The sequence below is a fragment of the Telmatherina bonti genome (assembly GCF_933228915.1).
Source record: "Telmatherina bonti genome assembly, chromosome: 3".
Taxonomy (NCBI): Eukaryota; Metazoa; Chordata; class Actinopteri; order Atheriniformes; family Telmatherinidae; genus Telmatherina; species Telmatherina bonti.
In genome coordinates, this window is record NC_136621.1 from 30,876,131 (window position 1) to 30,897,709 (window position 21,579).

At 38.8% G+C, this 21,579-nt stretch overlaps 1 protein-coding gene across 1 annotated transcript in view; it reads left to right on the forward strand.

Moving 5' to 3' along the window:
- Positions 1–10,463: 10,463 nt before the first annotated feature.
- The window catches only part of fbxo41 (F-box protein 41), a gene marked incomplete at its 5' end in the record, with an annotated part of 31,862 nt that continues 20,746 nt past the window's right edge, over positions 10,464–21,579 (forward strand). Inside the window, 2 exons of the mRNA XM_079265140.1 lie at positions 10,464–11,012; positions 11,267–11,496. Of these exons, the coding sequence (XP_079121266.1) occupies positions 10,464–11,012; positions 11,267–11,496 (779 nt within the window). The remainder of the gene's footprint in view (positions 11,013–11,266; positions 11,497–21,579) is intronic.

Genomic DNA, 21,579 nt, shown 5'->3' on the forward strand with positions numbered 1-21,579 from the left:
AAGCCCGTCATTCAACAGTGAGGTGGATTATTCTTGAGGAAAAGATGAACGACTGACCATCTTCACAGGAATGGATGCCCCAGCAGGTTCATCCTAAGGTCAGACTGTGCAATGCTTAGACTCTTCAAGCCTCAGTTAACATGCCAAAATGTTAAAGGTTATGACAGAGCTGTAGGAAAATACTGAACAAGTATAGCTTGTGTGGAAGGGTGCCAGGAGAAAACCTCTTCTCAGCACAGCTTAGGTTTGAAAGTAGCACCTGAACAAATCACAAGACTTTTGAGACAATGTTTTATTTGGAGTAATAAGACCAAACTGAGGATGTTTGGCCATAAAGCACAGTGCCATATTTGGTGAAAACCAAACATAGTATATTGGCACATGCATCTCATATTAAAAGGCAAGAACAGCTGATTTGGGCTTGTTTTCTGTCCAGAAGGCCAGGACAACTTTAAGTTATTTAGTCAACCATTAACATCTCTGTACGGCAAATTATTCTTATGTCCAATGTGAGGAGATCTGTGTGACAGCAAAAGCTTGGTTCAAAGTGAGTCTCTTAACAGGACAATGATCCAAAACACAGCAGACCAATCTACAATAGAATTACTGACAAAAGGTGTTTAAATAACCGAGTAAAAATGCCAAATATACTTTCTTTTACAAAATAAGTTCATTGTAAATATGTCTAAAAATTGCCACAATTGTCATCACAAAAAGCCATCAACCCCACCCCCCTCCCCCCAGCACGCACACGCACACACACACACACACACACACACAAACACACACACATACACACACACACATACACACACATAAACACACGCACACGCACAGCCACACACACACACTAACACACATACACACACACGCACACACACACACACACACACACACACACACACACACAATGCTTCATTTTTTTGTGCCTGTTTTTTTAACTTTGTGCTATGCTAAGTTAATAATGATTTTTTTTGTTGTTTTATAAGCAAAACGTTACAGCTAAATGAGGATATACTTTGTTTTTCACATGACTGTAATGATCACAGCAGCAACGAGAGCTCCTGTTGTGTGGAACAACATCCTCCTGGCGTGTGTTGTTTATCAACATACACCTATCTAATTCTTTGTCTGGATTACCAGTAGGCAGAGGTTTTATGGGGAATTAGCCTGTCCATCAGGTAATGTGTGTGTACATCTAATTCCATCTTATTTACTGTCTTCAATACCAAAAGCAGATAAAGTATGTTGCTTTGTTTAGGCTAATCCATCACTGTAAGTCTGACTGATCTCAAACAAACATTTTAAGAGCTTAATTATTCTTTATTAACTTTTGTTTTTATCATTTTTTAAAATTGTGCTCTAGTTGAGTAATATACAGAGAAGTACATGAAAATGTAAAGTGTTATTTCTTTATAAGAAGACTATGAAGCTGCATGCATTGATTATTTTCCATGTCAACACACTGATAACCTTTTTTCTAATACTGACCTCCCTTAATGAAATTGTTTCATTGGTTTGATGAGTTTGCATTTAAGTTTGTGAGGATTATAGTACATTTATTTATAGGCGCATTTCTGAACTATTTCAAGACACTCAAGGTCACTGTACACATGGTGCAAAATACATTATTAAAAAAAGTGAAAATTAAAGCAGCGGTGCGACAAGGGCCAAGTTAGACATGATAAACATTTGATTTTGATGTGGTCCATGAATTACATTGTTTTGTGTTTGTATGTTATCGTAACTTCAGTTACTTTTTCATTCAGTTTTCTCTCTAGAAGACACTCTAAAATGTTCCCAGGAGCCACAGCAGATCTTTTTTATTTTGTTTTAAGCAGTACTACACAGGTTTTAAACCTTAAAACTCTGTACTTCTGGAAAAGAAATGGAGAAAGGGATAGAGTAAGAGATAATAGTCAACATTACTCACTGAGTTCAGAGCAGAGGCAGGATGCAAGACAAATTCTGAATTTGGCCTTGTTTGGGGCACAAAAATGCTCAAATCTGCCATAGTTCAGAAATGCTGCATTTTGGAAGTTGAAGATGATTATGATTATTATTTTTTTAACACTTGTGTGTATGTGTGTGTGTAGAAATAAGTGTATAAGAATTGCAGTCAGTATAACACGTTTCAAATGATCTAAATCCACTTGGTAACTGTCATTTCTATGAGGTAAAACAGCCAGTGCAGGGTTATTTTACTTTATGAATGGTAATGCATGGCTTTCTTCTCCAAATATCTTTAAAACTTTTAAAAAAAAGACAGAAAGTTTCTGAGAAATATTGTCACAATAGATAAAAGTAAGGGTCATACTTTTCAAAATAATTGGTTTAGTTTGACCTTTGCTGCCATGTCAAGGGCCCAACACAGTGAGATTGTCCTGTCATGAATGTCCCAGGGCTTTCTCAGGACTAATACACTTTGACATGGTCATGCAGCCCAGAGGACAATAGGTGCTTTTACTATGTCTCTTCTTCATCTAGAAAAGAGTGCATATACTGTAAGGTAACCTAAAAGGGGAACAGGTCAAAACTCTGGAGGCTCTCATCAGTGCCTGCAGCTAACTGGGCATTTTGTGGGAGTTTTTAATTCCTGTTTAATTCTGAATAAAAGTTAATTCTACTTCAAACTGATGAAAAATGACCATGTAAACACTTAATTCCTAATGCAAATTTCTTTTCGGGATTTAACTTAATTCCAATGTAAGTGGCTGGTTTATTCGCATTTTAATTCCGAACTATTTAATTTCTCTGTCATGTAAACCTTAATTCCGCTCTAAGTTAATTCATGTTACCTTGTCCTGTCCCGATGACGCACGTTGTTTTGCCTCCCGTGTTTGGTGGTCTATCTTTCTTTTTCTCCTCAGTTGCTGCAGAAAGTGAAGTAGTGTGCTGGTGTTGAGCTGGTACTTCAAATTTATAATGAAAATAGCGGCGAAACTGGTACTTATTATGTAGTTTTTACAAGTTACGACTGAAAAGATGATAAGCAGGGTGCCAACTTTGTTTATTTCTGGTATACGTCATACGTCACGTGCACCCTCTGTCCAATCAGAACCCTTCCCAACCCGCCGCACTAAAGAGGAATTAAGTGAGGACGTGTTACATGTAAACCTCCATTCGGAATTATTATTTTCATGTAAACTTGTAGAAAAATACGTTAATTCTGAATTATTTAATTCGGAATTATTAATTCTGAATTAAAAAACACCATGTAAGCGTACCCACCCACCATGAAGAAGAAACTGAAGTTGCATGATATAAATGAAATTGTCACTCTGCTGCAGTTGCTTCTGCTACTTAAGTTATTATTATGACATTCACTGTGAAAATGATTGTATGAGGAGAGAGGGAAGGCACATTTTCCCACATGAGAAATGCCAGCAGGGAAGACTCCATTGTTTCAGTGAGGGATGATGCTCGTGTCACACTTCTCATGAGGGCTTAACACTTCCAGTGTTACACTGCTGTCTCCCAGTTCAGTGCTGCAGCATCTCAGGGTGAAGCTTCACAGGGAACCGGCATGATGGCTGTGATACACCTTGAGTCATTCTTCTCCTCACACCTCCGAACAAAACAAATCTGTATCAGGGTGCCGACAGAAATACATCTCACCTCACTGTGTGATGAAGCAGGCAACCTGAGACTGAACTGCTGAGTTTGTTTTTACCAGTTTATTTTGATTGATTTGTTCATAAATCAAATTGAGCCAGAATGATCTTGTGCTGCTCTTCTTATGAAGTTTACACTTGGGCATTCACTTTTTTAATGAAGCTTAACCATCAGCAAATATTTTATGCACATTATGGAGAATTTAGGAAAAAGTTGCAGTGGTCGCAGTGTTATGTTCAGACACATTATGCATATCAGTGAATTTGATAAATATTAATGGCTGCTTGTAATTAGTATTTAGTCACTATGAGTACATACAAGGCATAGCATTTTATATCAGTACCACAATAATCATATAACATTAATATATGAGTACATACAAGGCATAGCATTTTATATCAGTACCACAATAATCATATAACAATAATATATGAGTACATACAAGGCATAGCATTTTATATCAGTACCACAATAATCATATAACAATAATATATGAGTACATACAAGGCATAGCATTTTATATCAGTACCACAATAATCATATAACAATAATACAACAGTGATAAATGTGCCACAGACTGGGGCTGCATGATATTGGCAAAAATTACATTTCAAAATTTTCTAACCTTGCGATATATACATATATCTATATTGTAACATGGATTTTATCCTTCAAAATTGAGAACTCAGAAGTGAAAATGTGTCCAAACACATATATGTCCTCTTAACTGTAGGGGAAAATAAAATAACTAGAATACAATGAGTGTCAAAATGAGATGTTTTCCCAGCTGAGACAAAGTTATAGAGACCACAAGCCACAAATGAACCATCAGCAGTCTTGTCAGACTCTTTAAACACCTTAACCCTCCTGATCATACACATTTTGAGAAAGCTAGAAACGTCACTAAACCTCAAGACAGCAAGAGCAAAGAATCCACCACATGTCAGAAGTCTGTTCTTCACAATACTCAGATTTCTGAACTAGAGATTTGTTGAAGTGAGGGGGAGAAAAAGTCAAAAAGTATTTTTGTTGCCAGTCATATTTCTTAGAGAAATCAAACTTCATAGAAAAAATGCTGCAGGCAGTTGTTCCATGGATTTTGTGTTGTGTCCATAGACTGTATATAAAAAGAGGTTGTGTCACATTCCTAATGTACACACAATGGAGATCCAGTCCCTCTCTGCTTCTTGAGGTCCAATAGTCCACACAGGGTCTTTCATAAATCAGAATTGTTCTGTATTTGAACAGAAAAAGGTTTAACAATCCATCTGGGCAGCATCTTTACCTTTTGGTAAACAATTTTAAGCCGGTTTCTGCTGTGCTCTTTGACGATCATATACGTCATCGAAAAGAAAACACTTTCACACTTTTACCATCTCAGTTTTATTTCTGAGGCCTTGACACATTCCTACATCTGTTCTTTGTAATAACCATTATAGTTTTTCATAATGTTTTTCTGATTGAAATGTTGAACTGTAACTCTTAACGTTAAGCCCAGATACAGTATCTTGGTGTGATAAAAGAAACTGGAGGCATAAACAGTTTCATCTCATGAACAACCTGACTTCAGGTTATTGCCAAGATGGGAGCAGTAAAAGATAAGGAGTCACTCTGCAGCTCTGATACCATCTCTGCTTCTCATGACCTTTCTGTAGAGAACACATTTTTTCTGTTTTGTCTATACCTTTTCACTGGACGGATTGTGTTGCCTGGTTTGGTCAAGTAAAAGCTTGTAAGGGTTTCGAATATGATTAAATTGTTTCTCAACAATAAACTTTTAAAAGTAATGTCCCTGACTGTTTCATATAAACAGAAAATTTGCACACAACAGTAATATTATTTAGATCTTAACTAACTCTTGTGAATTCCCATAAGCAACATCAGAGATGAATAAACTGAAGATAAACGATCCGTGATGCTAAATGTTTTCCACTCAGTGTTAAGTCTTGCCTTAGCACTTGGTTTGCTTTGTGGGAATGTTGTTACAGAGCAGTTTTTGTTTTTGTTTGTTTGCATTCCAAAAAAGTCCCTCGACACAAATGTGGTTGCATTGCATCTGATCACTGTAGGTATGACTCCTACACTGATTCATGTGTGAAAGAGAACAAATAGATTGGCTTATTTCTGTTTTATTTTTCTGAAAAGTTGAAATAAGTATTGTGTAGTGTTAAGTATTATGTTTGGAACAATAACTCTGGCTTGCTTTCTCTCTGTTCATAATTTTCCAACACTAATAATTTTCTATTCTCTAATATATTTACCATTACGTTTCAGTCAACAAATTCAACTTCAAAACTTCCCTGTCACCAATGGTATGGTGTTCCCCACGGACTAGTACTCGGCCCCTCCTCATTTCAGTCTACACGCATCCCCCTGGTCAAGTCGTTGGTCACCACGGACTCCATTTCCACTGTCAGGCCGATGATACCTAGCTCTACATTTCCACTAAATCCATTACGCCTGCCATCCTCTCAGCCTAACAACATAAAAACCTGGCTGGATATAACTTCTTTAAACCCAACAGTAATAAGACTCAAGTCCTCATTAACAGACCAAAATGTCTTCTCTCCCATTTACAGAACTTTAATTTCGACTTTGAAGGTCGCACTGTTAACCCTCCTCCTCTGTACGCAACCTTGGTATCACAATGGACACCTCTCTCTCATATCAAACATTCATCAACCATATCTGCAAAATATCCTTCTTCCACCTCTGTAACATCGTTTACCTCCCCCTTTCCCTCTCCCAGTCCACAGCTGAAACACTCATCCATACCTTCATCACTTCCAGACTTGAATTTTGCAATTGTTTTCTTTATGGATTTCCCTCCACTCATCTTCAAAAACTGGAATACAACCAGAACTTCGCTGCCCATCTTCCCACAAGCGCCCAGTCCAGTTAACGTATCACCCCCATCCTCCAATTGCTTTACTGGCTCTCCGTCCACTACCATATCCAATACAAACTCCTCCTCCTCCTCACCTGCCAGTCTCTCCATAACCTGACCCCTTCCTACCTCTCTGACCTTCTGCAGCTACCCCATCACACCTGCACTCTCCCAACACCACCCGTCTAACACCTATCTCCTGCACTAAGCGCCGGACCTTGGGGACAGAGGCTTTGCTGCTTTTTGGTGTATTCATTTAACAGCATTGCAGCACCACTTACACGCTTGTAATACTTTATGCTTAAGTATTTTCAGTGGTTTTGTGTGGACACACATTTTAAAACTAGACTCTCTTACAGAAAACCTCTTAAAAAGATAAAAAGCTGTGTCTCTGTTTTCATGCAGCCTTATAACTGGTATTCATTTCTCCAACTTTACCTTGGCAACCCATTTTATTATTTTTTTTTAAAAACAAGCACTTGTTTTGGATGTGTATTGGAGGAAGCTATTTAAAGGAAAATAAATGTTTTTTATCCTGAGCAAATTGTGAGGATGGTGTAGAGTTAGTTTCATATTTAGTTTCACTTTAATATTTTGCTTTTCAATAAATCATTTTAATTCAGTTAAATTCAGGTTTATCAATAAAGCACCTATTCACAAGAAAGTAATCTTGGAGCCCTTTACAGATACATATATTCAAGCCAATTCATTGTACCATCCATACAAACCAATTCAGCCAATTCATAAATATAAAAGCTTTATCAGGGAAACCAAAAGATTGCATCAAATCATGACTTCAGTTCAGTCCGCCATGCTGACTATGGTTGGTGGGAGATAGTGGACATTTGTGTTAATTCCCTTCTCTATATGCTTATTGCACTTGTGGTTGATATTGTTTGGCATTAAAAATAATATTCAAGCTAATTCTTGACACAAAACACACATAATGAAAAAACATATTAAGTAAAAAGCATGATTTTTACAGTAAGTGTGCATAGCAACCAGAGAGCACTCGTGAATCTGCACATTTAGCATTGTTGCATTTTTCCTGTTACCTGTAAACCAGGGATCACCAACCCCACTACTCAAGGACTACCTCCCTGCAGGTTTTAGTGTTTTCCTGGTATAACACAACTGACCCACATTAATGGCTCATTAATAAGCAGGTGCACAAGTTGTTGGAGAACCTTTTTATTTGAATCAAGGGTGTTGTAGCAGGGAAACACTAAACCCTGCAGACTGGTAGCCCTCAAGGACTGGAGTTGGTGACCCCTGCTGTAAACAAAACAAAGAGTCAGCTGACTAACAGTAACAGCATATGATAGTTATCCATCGCAAATTTCAACTAATAGCTGGAATCTTGTAACAGATAGATATCGTCATAACTCAGCAAGTAGTCTCAGAGTTCTTATCACTTTTCTCTGTTTCTTTTTTTCTGTTTACTCCACAGGATACCACAGCTGTCCCATACACAGCTGTATTAAATTAGTCTTCCTGCATCAGATCTCTGTCATTCATTCTCCCAGTGATTTTGTTGGAATATTGTAAAAAAAAACAACCCAAAAACCAACAGGCAAAAACATAAATTATTTTCTTTAGTTTAAAGTCTTTTAACTTGGGTAAGTTTCAATCTTCTATTGGGGAAAAAAGTGCTGTGTAAAATGAGGAACTGAATATACAGAACACTTAATACCAAAACTGGAGTAGTTGCAGTCCATTTAAATCAATCCATTTAATTCAAATCTTATATTATTTTTACCCACATGACTAAAACTCTATCTGCCTTGAATGATGCAGCTAAACTCCACAGGCAGATGAGAGTAGATTAGCATAATCTTTTTCTTTTTTTTGTTTGTTTAAATACCTTTCACAGTACTTTTAAGGAGATGTCTGCCATCTGCAGTGTAGTGACTGGGTCTGTGAAATCCTCCTCTTTTAATAAGTGGGCACTACTTGCCAGTAAACTCCCTGATCCAGCCTCACCAGACGTCTAATAACAGCCTCTGTGACTTCTGGGGATTTCCAGTGTATGAGCCCACTGTGGAGAACAGTCTGCATCTGTGATTTGTCATTACACCCTACGGCCTGCTGCTTCCTTCATTAACAGCTGCTGTAGTTACTCCGAAGCCGAGAAATTCTGTTCTGGTTCAAGCTTTAGCCTCAGTTTGCTGAAAAAGTCCGAATGACTCAAATTGAAACGCAGACTGTGCACGCTGTACTCTGCATGAGCAGCGGCTGAGATTCAGACCACATTGGCTTGAATTTCTTCTGGCAGAAACCACATGGCAAACAATCCAAGATCTGGGAACTGGTGGTGATGAAGTTTGGACCAGTACCCACTGAGTTTTTAGCTTTTTTTGTTCTTTTTTTCCCCCTTCAAACCAACCTGCTGTGTTCACTGGAAATTTGTTTTGATTTTATTTCCCATATTCACTGACAACATTTAGCATGATGTAGGATGTAACAGAGTCTGACAGACTTGGACTGAAATGCTGTAATTGTCATAATGGACAGGGACACTAAAGACTCACTGCTGTTTTAGATCATTGCGTCTGGTGTCGAAGACTTACGGAAAAATGCACTTCAGTTGGGTGAATTGATGTAGCGGAATCGATAGAGGCTGGTATGCTGAAATGTTATTTCACCAGGGGTTTCAAGTGCTAGGTAACTGAATAAAAAGCAGTGCTATGTTAGGCCATAGCAGTTTATTCTGGTCTGCAACCAAGTAGCAGATATAAAAAAAAAAATGCATATTAAAATCCCATTTAAATATTTTTGCGGTTTTGGAGATGAAAAGATGCATTTTACACTGAAAAATAATCACGTGTTTTGTGAGCTACAGTTTGAATATTGTGGGTATTGTTTAAAACTTAAAGCCACATTTAGACTTACAAGAAAGTGCAGAAGCAAGTGCTGCATGAGAAGACTGTAGCTCAGATAACAGGCATCTTTTTGTCCCCAATTCTGGTTACCAGATCCCTTTGTAAAAGACTTAACATTATCCAGCCTGACCTCTTTGGCTTAAGACAGGAAAATGATGTTGGCACTAACATCCACTCTCACTAATGGATCCACTTCCATTTCCAGACTATTCCAGAGTCCTCCTTTGTGGATGTCAGACTACTAGCACAGGAGTCTGCTTTATGACCTTCACTGAAGGTCTCATGTTTCTTGACCATTAAATTCATAGATCATTATTACTGAATGATAGAAGAGGCTCTGCTCTCGGCTGAACCTGGGGTGGTAAATACTATGGGATGGGTTCCTATAGGCAAGATGTGTATGATTTTCTAGATATTACAGTATTTTTCCTCTCTTCTTTTAGTAGATGTTTTTTTTTGTAGTGCATGATGTTGATTGGGACACTTTTATTCAATGCTGTATTGTATAATAGGAAGATACAGCTTTGGATGAGTGATGGATGTTTCCTAGTTAATTATTATCTCTTAGATTGATATTCCTAATTATTTAGCTTGACAATCTGCATAAAAATCTAACTATGGGTCCTGATTCAGACAACTCTTGCAAAGATACATTTGGATCCTAAAATTAAGCTATTTACTCTTGTAAATGGTAAATGGACTTTTACTTATATAGCACTTTTCCAGTCATAGTGACCACACAAAGTGCTTGTCTTTATGAGTGAATAATGTAAATGGTAATATAAATACATCTGTGTGCTACATTGTCCTTTTGTGAAATCTGATTTGCCAGCTTACAAAACGTGGGCTTTGTTCTTCTGTTCAGGAACTATGGCAGATGATGTAAAAAGACCAGCTGAATGTTGACTGGCTGCACGGTCATGTGACTGACCAGACTCCTCCATCTCCTGCTGACCTCCGCTTGTTGCCCAGCTTGCACCATGAGAGAATCTACCAGGTGCTTGACCTCTGTGCCCTCATACATGCGCTGTCCTTGCGCTGCATGAGCGCCCCAACTCCTCCTGCAGTTGCTCCACGGAATGGCCTCTCTGGACCTGCCCTACCGCTGTCCTCGCTGCGGGGAGCACAAGCGCTTCCGAAGTCTGTCATCCTTGCGTGCCCACCTGGAGTATAACCACACGTACGAGACCCTCTACGTCCTCTCCAAGTCCAACAGTGTATGTGACGCAGCTGCACTTCTGCCCCTAGTGGCTGAAGGAGCTCTCCTCACTCCTGCCAACAACAACGACCCTTTTGAGCCGCTTCGGCCTTCGGCGTTAAAGGAGCGCCACTTCCCTTGTCGTGAGCTTCCTTGTCCAGACGACTTGAGTTTGACCCCAGCTAACTCCAACTCTGCAGCCAGGTATATACCTAATGTGGAATTCCCCCTGGGGGAGATTTTCATGAAGAAAGCTATGACTTCCACAGACCCAGGTCCCCATGGAAACCCCAGCACAGCTGTTGCGGTTGCAGCTAATGTGGCTGCTAGTGCTGTGGAGGCAGCCTATGAGGAGGGCCTGGCCAGACTAAAGGCGCGGGCGTTTGAAAGGCTGGAGCTGGATGAGAGACTAGAGAAGCTGTCAGAAGAGGTGAGTGGATGACTTTTCTTTTCAGAATGAGTACAGTTGTCCTTCCTTGCACCCCAAGGAAGGACAACATTAAGGAATGAACCCGGTCAAAATCACAAATTATGTAAGATGCCAAACCTGAATATGAAGAAGATTTGCTGGTAGAACTCTAAGGAATGACTAAGCAGTGTGTCATGACTTCTTTCACACATTTGTCAGTGTTGCACACAATATAGTGGCACATTAGGCAGCTAAAGACCTTTTTTGTCTTGAAGGTGGAGCAGAAAATTGCAGCCCGTGTCGGCCGTCTTCAAGCAGAGTTGGAGCGGAAGAGTTCTGAGCTGGAGCGAGCCAAGCAAGAAAGCGAGCGGCTGAGCCAGGAGAAGCAGGACCTGGAGAACAAGGCTACGGAACTTTCTCGACAAGTGGATGTCTCTGTGGAAATGCTAGCTAACCTCAAGCAGGACCTGGTGAACAAGGAGACGGAGCTGAACCACAAACAGCAGTAAGTGAAATGCATTTGTTTTACAGTCTCAAGCTGTGCTACAAATTCCATCCCATATGCTAAATCTGAGTAGGCTTTTGTTTATGTCAATATTAGTTGTTTATTTTTGCTTAAAAATAATCATATTAAAGCACTTTGCCTTCTACAATGCCACAAGACAGAGTGTCACATTTTAAAAAAACCTACTTCAGCAATTGGAAAAATTGCATGATATCCTGCATAAGGACAGGAAGTGATTTGTGCATCCAAATGCCAGAAACAGAGGTCAAGAAATGGAAAGCAAGTGACAGAAAGTGGCATCCTAAATTTAGATTTATCTTTTAAAAGTATTCAGTTTGTTTATTGAAAAATATGGAGATAATGGTACACAGAAGTTTTGGATCCAAAAAAATGAAAGTGCACCAAAAGAATACCCAGTAGTGTCATAATTATTCTACAAAGCTATATGATTAAAAGACCACCAGTATGCTAGTGGCTATTGACATAGAAATGACAGTCAGGAAAAGTTTATTGTGGCTTTTATAGAAAGAAGCTGATGTTTCTGAATGGAAGTCTGTTGACAATAGAGATGTTTTGAAGCTTGTGGCCATCAGTAATTCTGTACTCTAAGATACTTTTATATGTCTGTATATCTTATCGTTTACTGATGTAAAATATCCTTTTCATTCCAAGCCCCTCTGCTATAAATACATGTTCACAGCATACAGTGTTAGTGACATCATTAGTTACTCTAAACAGCATCGCTGTCAACAATCTGTCGTTCCACAATGATCTGCATAAAGTAGGTCAGGGAACTGCTTACATCTGCAGGAAAATATGAAGAAATGTGGATGGTAAGACTTTGCCAGATTTGGAAAACTCTTTTCTGGCATCTCAAACTCACAGTTTGATTGACATTTGTCAGCACAGGGATTCCATTTTTCCTGCTTGCTCATAAACAACATGTTTTATTCAACTCACTGAAAATATAGTGTATTAGACTGTATATCTAATCGCGGAGACTTGTGCTTTAGCTGATATTTTTTGGTGAGACTATCAAATCAGATACCAAGAAGGAAAGTGGTAAATTTTGGTGCTAAATGTTCACTTTTGAACTCATATAAACTACAGGTTATGTTTTGTCAAGTTTAAATGTACTTTATAAATAAATAATAAACTTGTCAGAGCTAGAGTTTATAGTGTGTTGACGGGTCATAGTGGAAATAGAGAAATGCTTATAGGTTTTTTAAAAGGCTTCAATTAAAGATAGTTAAAGTGTGTCTGTCTTCCTTAGAAGATACTTGCATGAAAGTTGATATAAATAGCCCAAAATGAAATAGAGGAACTTTAAAACCTTCATTGCAGTGATTTTGTTCATTCAAAAACGTTACAGAAATGTTGGAACCTTTCGTCTGCTGTGGTTGTGAAAGGTGTTTAAAGTGGAACTATTATGTGTATTTCAGGCTAATTTATTTTTATTTCTGAGACCAGAAGGGCTGGGATTGATCGATTCATTGTCACAAATGGCTTTATTTACTTCAGACCGACCCTCTCCGTAGGCTGTCAGATCAGCCTGTGGGCAAAACGAGTGGATTGAGACTCTTCCGCATTAAGCCCCGCCTCCCGCCACTGCACTACATCGTGAGCGCGCACCGCACCTGCTTTCGTCGTCATTGTAACATCTCATAAACAGAAGGATTCGGCTAATATGAACTCAATAAAAAAAACCAAAATACAATGTCAACACATAGCATACAGCCCTACATGTTGGAACCTGAATCAGACCCTGAAAACAAAGTGGAAAACAGCAACCCACAGCAACGAATGCAGCAGGATGTCTCTCTTTGGTAAACTCACCAGCCATCGTTCAAAATAACTTTATCCGACGTTTTCTACCCACCTGATGTATTTGTACATGCCCTTGTTAACCAGTAGAAGGTAACCAATCACCAAACCTTATCCCCCGGGACGTCACAAGGATTTCCAAGTAGAAAAAACTCTCTAAAACGACGCGTTTTTCGTTGCCATGGAAACCGAACGGAGAGCGTGTGGAACTCAAACTCAAACTCAAACATGTGTTTAGGTGATAAAAAAACAGTGCCATTCACATGTCTGATGAGGATTCAACACTGTAACACTGTAGAAAGCTCAGAAAACTTAAAATACCATCATAGCACCCCTTTAAGCATCTGACGGCATAATGACATGTTAACTGTTAATAAAGCACATCATCATCCCTCTCCTTCACCTCTACCATTCTGCTGATGGTGTAATTTTTGGTCAGCAGATGGGGTCTACATCTGTCCTGCTCTTGTTCCTTTTTACCAATGACCTCCAGGGTTGGTCAGCTGCTCGTGCTGAAAAGAAGGTTGAAGGATAGCAGCTGGGTCGGCAGCAGCCAGCTCCTGCCAGCCTTCTATGAAGCTGCCATGGTGCTTCATGAAGTAGTACGGCTTCTGTAAATAGACTTGGATGTAAATCACAGCATTATGAAGCAAGTTAAACATGATTTGGAGCTCTCCCATAGCATGGCACAAACAGTGGGTTGTGGACAATCAAGCTCTCAGAGCTTTCACTGAAATTAATCCAAGCATGATTTATTAAGGGGTTCCAAACACTGTTATTTTTAGTTTGAGGAGGATGATGTAAAAACATGTATTAACTGAGGATAAGTTTACCGTTTTTTTTCTTTGTTTAAATGAAAAGGATCATTTTCTCTAGTCATAATTATTCAAGACTAATGTTTAAGAAAGGGTATTAGGATGCACAGAATAAATAATAACAGTACATGGAGGCTTTGGTGACCAAGTAAGTAATTGAAGAAAACATTCCTCTCAGACAGATCAATAAATGTGTCAAGATAAGGCTGAGCTGTTTATCTGCCTTTGTTCGTAAAGACAGCCAGCATCATCTTTCTATTTTCTTTATATTTTATCATTTCCATGTTAACTGTCAGAAACAAGTTCAACACGGAGAGGCTGTTTCCAGGTCCTCTTATCTCTTCACAAACATCACTGCACACGACACTGCGCCGTATGGATCTCTCTGGATGTTGGCATGCTATTTACTGACTCTTAGCTAGAATATTATAAAGCTGCCTGTAGACAGAAAACAACTAAATGAATACATATTAGTTTCATGCTTATTGACATTATTAGGCAGACATCATTCAGCAGTAAATATAAATTTTTTTCATAACTACTACTGTCAAATAATCTTTTTGCTCTGTTACTGTCATGACCTGCGCAGAAGGCCGTGCCAACAATGAGGGATAGCTGTTTATACACAAAAATGTAGTTATTTAAGAAAAGAAATTAAAGTATGTATATGCAGCCTGTAAAAGTGTAAATCAGTAGTGTAAAGTGGTTGCAAGTCAGTGTCTGAAGAACAAACCAACAAACAAAGCTACAGGCTGAGAGAGAGAGCGCGAGCAGCAAGTCCACAGCCTTATATAGGCAGGTGCGCCACAGCCAGGTGCACTGATGACTGGAACCGCCCATAGCACACCTACCTACAGATAAAGAAAGAATGTTTAAGGCCAGGCCGTCACAATTACACACCAATAATAAAAGAAACGTCAGCCTTTCCTAAATCACAATGTTATGCCTTCAGCCTTGTCTAATTCATGAAGATATTCAGAATACAATGACACAAATCGTGTAGTAATATAACTGTGTTACTTTAGTTTGCTTTTTAATCAAGAAATTATTTGTAGATTCCAGTTGTGTTTCTATGAATAGATAAAGAGCATTGTGTACTTGTAGGTCACAGCCTACTTACTTAGTATGAGAAATGCTCTTTTAATTACTTTATAGTCTCACAACACATGCAACAAATAGATTTTTTTTTTTATTCAACAACACTTAAGAGTAATATTTATTTTCCAGAGAGGCTAAATAATTGTATTAATTGTATTATATGCAACATGAAAACAAATATGTTGCACCCATACTTAAGTATAATCTATTCAAAGGAAACAAGTCACTGATTGGAATTTTTTCTTCACTCAGGTTTTGTGACTCATAAGCTGACTGTGGACGAGAGTATTCAGAGTGCTTTCCGTTTAGGGAAACATGGAGGAATTCTGACATCTAAGTTAAACCAGAGCTAGTCAGTGCAGGGCCTCTCAAACAGTTTAAGGTTTAAGATATTCCTGCTTGATTCTCCAAACGGAGAGAACTCAGATTACTCTCTACAGCAGGTTTGACATTTACTATGAGTAAATTAATAGTACAATTATCCCTCAAACAAACTAGGGTAAAATGGCTGGTTTTTATACTTAAGCCCACTGCTATCTTGTTACAGCATCTGTGGTTGTGTATCCTGGGAGCATCAGACAAAACAGTCATACACGAGCCTTAAAATATTTGTCTGGTCTCCTTTTTTATGACAGCAGCATAACCTCTCTCTCTCTCTCTCTTTCATACACTCACTTCTTGTCTCTTTCTCTCTGAGGAGTAGCTGGCAGTCAAACAGGAAGCTCATTCAGGCTCTCAGAGGAAGTCCGAGGTGGAAAAAGAGCATCACAGGCAGCAAATGTTCAGCAGGGTTGGTGACAAAGCAACTTAATGGCTTCAAGTCAGTCGGCTTGACAGTCTCAGCTCAGAGACAAATATAATGTAAAGACTGTAAGAGCTCCAACACGGAGTTATACTTCATGTTACTCATCAGAGGTGTCAGTTGCTAAAAATGCAAGTCACCTAACTCTGCGTTGCTATGCAACCAGAAAGAACTCCTACGGACTGCCTTTTGCTGCCAGCAGCATTGCGAGTAAGAATATGGCACAGGCTTGATAATTGATCCTGCACTTAAAACCTCTGTAAGTAATTATGAAGAGCATACACAACGCCTCAGGTTTAGCTGTTCATTTCAGGTCAGACTTCATTACTCTCTCAGCATGCATATCAGTTAGTCGAAAAATTAATTCTCCATTAACAGTAAGCCCCGAATCATACGCCTTACACTTTAGCAAGTTACTCAAGGATTCATAGTGATATGCATCACACTGTAGTAGTTTAAACCACATAAATAGGAGATGTGCAAGAATGAGTGTTATGTGGTCTGCTGGAATAAATGAGAACAGCTGTAATCATCACAAGTTAAAGCCTGAGGAGAAATAAAAAGAAGGTGGAGAAGTCATTATTTAAGCCTGTTTGAAATTGACACATTTGAGCCAGTTACCTTTTTTTGTGTTTTACAGAAATATACTGAATGAGGTCGGAAACTGGCCAAATATTATGATCTTTTTGAGACATATAGTACAATAAGGTTTGTTTTATTTCATTAAAGTCTCTTCTTTATGTTTTTCTTATTATTATAACAATATTTAGTTTTAATTTCTGCCAGAAATAACTTTTAATGTTCAAAGTGATAACAGAAGTCTGCGTTGCGTAATAAGTTTTTCACATCACATACAATTAAAGCATGAAGTTGAACTCCGAACAAAATGTGCAGTTCAAAGATATGTAGGGGGTTCTGTGGTGAAAACCTTGATCTACCAATCTCAGATCAGCCCCAGTGAAACACACTAATGCAGCAAAGTAGTGTTTGCTTTGAATATTCCAAAAGTAAGATTACTAATTTATACTGCAGATATGAAGTATTTCAGTCAAGCATCTCCTGCTGAAGAATCAGACAAGATATCAGCACATGAGCACGGTGTGTGTGTTAGTTGATAAGGTCTACTTTTGTTCACCTTTTCTTTTGATGACCAGCTTTTACTGATTGATCCTGCAGATGCACATAATTCTGTCCCAGATAGCAGATATGTTTGAGCTACTCCAGGCCAATACGGGCTACTTTTGGGACTTAAAGCTCAGTTACTGATGACTGATGTGTGGGCCAGAAGTGGACCAGTTGCCAGCCTGGCTTGAATAGTGACAAGTCTCCTGTAGGCCACTGTGATCCACATGTCAGTTCTTGGTCTGGATGTGAATTATGACAAGTATTTTGTGAGCCAGAGGTGGTCCTAACAGAGAGCCTTCTATATGGAAATTTCCTTGGTTATATGGCTGAGAGAAGGCAGCCATGGACACATGTAGTTAGGACCAATTTTGGGCTAAACAACAGCGCAGTTGTTAAGTCGTTGATACATTTCAGTCGCAGCAGGCTGTATGGTAGGACGTCAGGGATATGGCGTATCATTAAAATCTGTGCACAATTACTAACCTGATGCTGTATAACAACAATTATTCAAGAAAAGTATTTATCAGCTGTTGATCTTTTCTCTGTTTTGCCCACTGTGGATTTTATTTATTTATTTTTTAATGTAGTTTTTCATGTTTTTATCTTAATATTACCTTGTGCTTGATGGACAATTAAGATGGCATGGCAAGAATAAAAAGTAGCCTATAAAGAATAAGAAAACATTTCACGCTGTGCTACAAGCTGGAGCGTGAGCTCCACCTTGAAAAGAAAACTCTAGATTTGTTTACATCCATTGTTGCCTGTTTAGATTTTCTTTTACTAAAATAGTCAAACAGAATGGAGAAATAAGATGGATTTTTACACTGAATGCAACTTCTTCAAATTGATATTGTGCCAAAATTAGATCCCTAGCAAAATCTGACCCAGATTTTTAAATGGGGGTCAGATTTTTAGATAAAAAAAACTATAATACTTAAAAATATTTTCAGCAACATAGTTTGAAACATATCTAAAGGATTTTCTGAGTTACTATATTGATAATAGGTGTATTTCAACAGTGTCTTTTTGCATTACTGTGTCCGCCGTCTGTACAGAAATGCAGAAAGAGTAGAGAAATGTTGGCGTTTCATATCTTATTCAGAACACACACACAGTTGCTGCAGTCAGTCTCAACCCTGAGGCTTTATGTATTCATACAGCCAGCTGTGGGAAAGTTAAGATTGCCCCGTGCAGCATAAGAAATCTGGAGGATTTACAGGCTCTTCAGAATACTGACATATTTGCTGTCACCATGTATCCATCGGAAAACAAGTCTTTATTTCAGTCAGGGGTAACCTTAAGTGCAAAATGAACGTGCCAGGTCAGAAAGAGAGCCATTTGATTAACAACAGTGTCTGACAGAAAGGAGCATGGAGACCTCTGAAGGCTCAAGAAAAGAAATTGGTTGGAACGTGATCTGCAAAACAAGTATTAGAATTTTCCGTAGTAGTTCTGCTTAGGTCATAAAAACAAACACCGTCGAAGGTAGTTTGTTTTGTTTTTCTCTTTACAATATATTCAGAATTGTGGAAGCACTGAAGTCTAGTTATATCAGGACAGTGGAGGATATATGGTCTTGCCCAAGCCTCAAAGGATGTAATGTCAGCAGATTGTTTGCACTCACTTGTCCTATTTAACAATAACATAACATAACAATAACATTACCGGCTTACTGCACGTACACAAATGTACCACCTGAGCTCATTTATATGACTTTGTGTGTATAGTGATGTAAATCAAAGTTATTTACAATGCAAAGAGCTGCAGTAATGCCAATTTTGAAAGAAATACTCTCTGAATACCAAATATGTATTTTGACACTGCATTTGTGTTCCCTGGCGTGAGATGAAGGGGCTTCTAACAAGGCTTGATTCATGGATACACATAACTGGGACGTGTGTGTGTGTGGATGGTTCAGTCAATACTGGTGCTAATTTTAAACAGGACTTATGAGGAGTATGTTGTTCATGCTGATCATTAGATGGAGGAAGCTGATGTGAGCGTGCTTGAGACCGGGTGGCATGATTTGAAGAGTAAGAAAAAGGACACAGGAATGATGCTGCAGCTAGTCCTTCAATGACTATGTCTCTTAACACAATGAAAAGTCTCCCACAAGTGAAGCCACCATGAGCTGTTGGCCATTACTGTGCAGACTAGGATGATAGGAAAAGTTAGCAAAGTCAATCTTCGAGATATCTCGGCTTCAGTTTTCAGTTTGTGGTAAAACCCATCAAACAATCTAAGATGTATACTGCGTATATAACACAACCGCACGTATAATGCACCTCATAGAGATAAAACCTCCACCAAAGCCCCTTTTAAACACTAGTCAACGTATTCCTGAATCATTCATCCCAACTATAAGTTGGTTTGGGAGTAAATTTGTTGCTTTCTTTATTGTGCTGCGTGAATCTGCAAATAAGCACTTCCACATCTCACCTGGTTGCAGCTGCTCACCTCAGACTCTGCAGTTAGCAAACATCTAATACAGCAGTGATAACATTTGATAAACTTAACAAATCTGACCCTTTCTGACAAGCGTGCCCAATGCCCGGCAGCTGTTTTTCTGAGAATTAGGAGAGAAACAATGTGTCTTTTTAAGCTTTGGATGAATACTTGTCATATCTGTTGCCAGGTTTACTGCTCTGCTTTTCTTTATGTGTGTGTGTGTGTGTGTGTGTGTGTGTTTTTGTGTGTGTGTGTGTGTGTGTGTGTGTGTGTGTGTGTGTGTTTGTGTGTGTGTGTGTGTGTGTGTGTTTCATAAAGAAAAATAAAGGCAAAATGATCTTTACTGTATCGAAGAGGTCTCATACCTCAAGTAAAGATTGTGTTTTGGTTTTTTTTTTCATTTTATTTTTGTTTCCCTGTGTCTTGTTGGTTGCTGTGAGCTGAATAACTCCAGGCATTGCAATTGTTGGACCACAGAAACAATTTGAAGATGTCAGCTTGAACTTTGTGAGCTTAAAATGGTTGTTTGCTCTTTTCAGTGTACTTAAAAACCTGAACAGCTGGCCAAGAAAATAGCTTCTGATAGTGAAAACAATATTTAACTCTATTCACACTACATCGTTTCAGGCATACATTTCAACAAATCTTGCTTTTTAACCATTTTTGTTCCTGTCATATTTGTGTTTTATTGGGAAAACTACCTTGTGAACAAGCACCTGGGTCGTAATCAAATTTCTGCTTATGAAACTTCTGACAGCTGAATTTCTGGAGGCCTTTTCTTGCATGGTGAATCTGTTTCTTCATGCATTTAAAATGCTTTACACATCATCACCTCGCTGTTGTATCTCTGAGGGATCCGTCCATCGATGATTTGGTTTCCTTTTCCCTCTCTCTGAAAAATAAACATTCCCTGACTCTAGCTTAATCTTTGGAGAAAAAGATGTCACCTACAAAAAAAAAAAAGTGAACTGATCAGAACAAAGACACAGATTAATGATTTCTGTGGAAGTGATGCCCTCCTTCCAAATCCCTCATTCTTTTCTCTCTTTAAAGGAGCAAGCAGCACACTTCAACCAGCATTACTTTCATCATACTTTTCTCTCATCCTTTCGTCCTTGTCTGGCTCACATCTCCCCTCATGTCACCACACTCTTTACACATCTCCTCCTGCTCCCTTCCTCTGTGTGTAGTGCATACAAATGTGTGACATTATGACACAAGGACACAATGAAGGATGCTGAATGCAACTAAAAAGCACTGTTGGATCCAGGTGTCAAAGCAGGACAACACACAAGCAGCTGTCCTTTACTAGAGCAGAAGAAGCTGCCTTATCTTTCTCATTCAGTCTCTTAAATCGTCATGATTCTTAAATATTAATCAGGAATATATTTGAATTAACATCCTGAGTTGATGATAACTGTGAAAAGAGGCTGAGCAGTGACTGCATGTAGATGGAATCCTGCAGAAGAACACTGTGCACGTTACAGCTGGATGTCTTGGCTGCTGGATGTTTTATTTTCTCTGCGCTCAGGCAGCAGTGTTGGCCAAAAGTTGAGGCCATCTGAATTCATATGTGCAAATAAAGCAAGACTAACAAACAGCCCATGATTCACACTAATACCCGGCATGATTTTGGACTCTCCCAGATGCAAAATGGTCTTGGCAAGACAGTGAACAGTAGTGACCCCTAAACGGTCTTCTTGTACTGTACCGTGAAAGAAATTCAGATCGTGCGTGGGCCTCATATTCTGATAATTTCTTGACAATATCTGATGTTTTATAATAAGCACTGAAAGTCATCTGTGCTGCTATGACTCATGTCTTATAACCAACCACTGTAGTGTTGAAGATTGTCTAAATTCATTGCGTGAAAACCAAAGTGCAGATGAAGAATGTGGATGGAACGGCAGCTAAACTTAATGTGTGCAATTTATTCAGAGAAACAGGAGTCTTGTCTGCATGTTGAGTTCA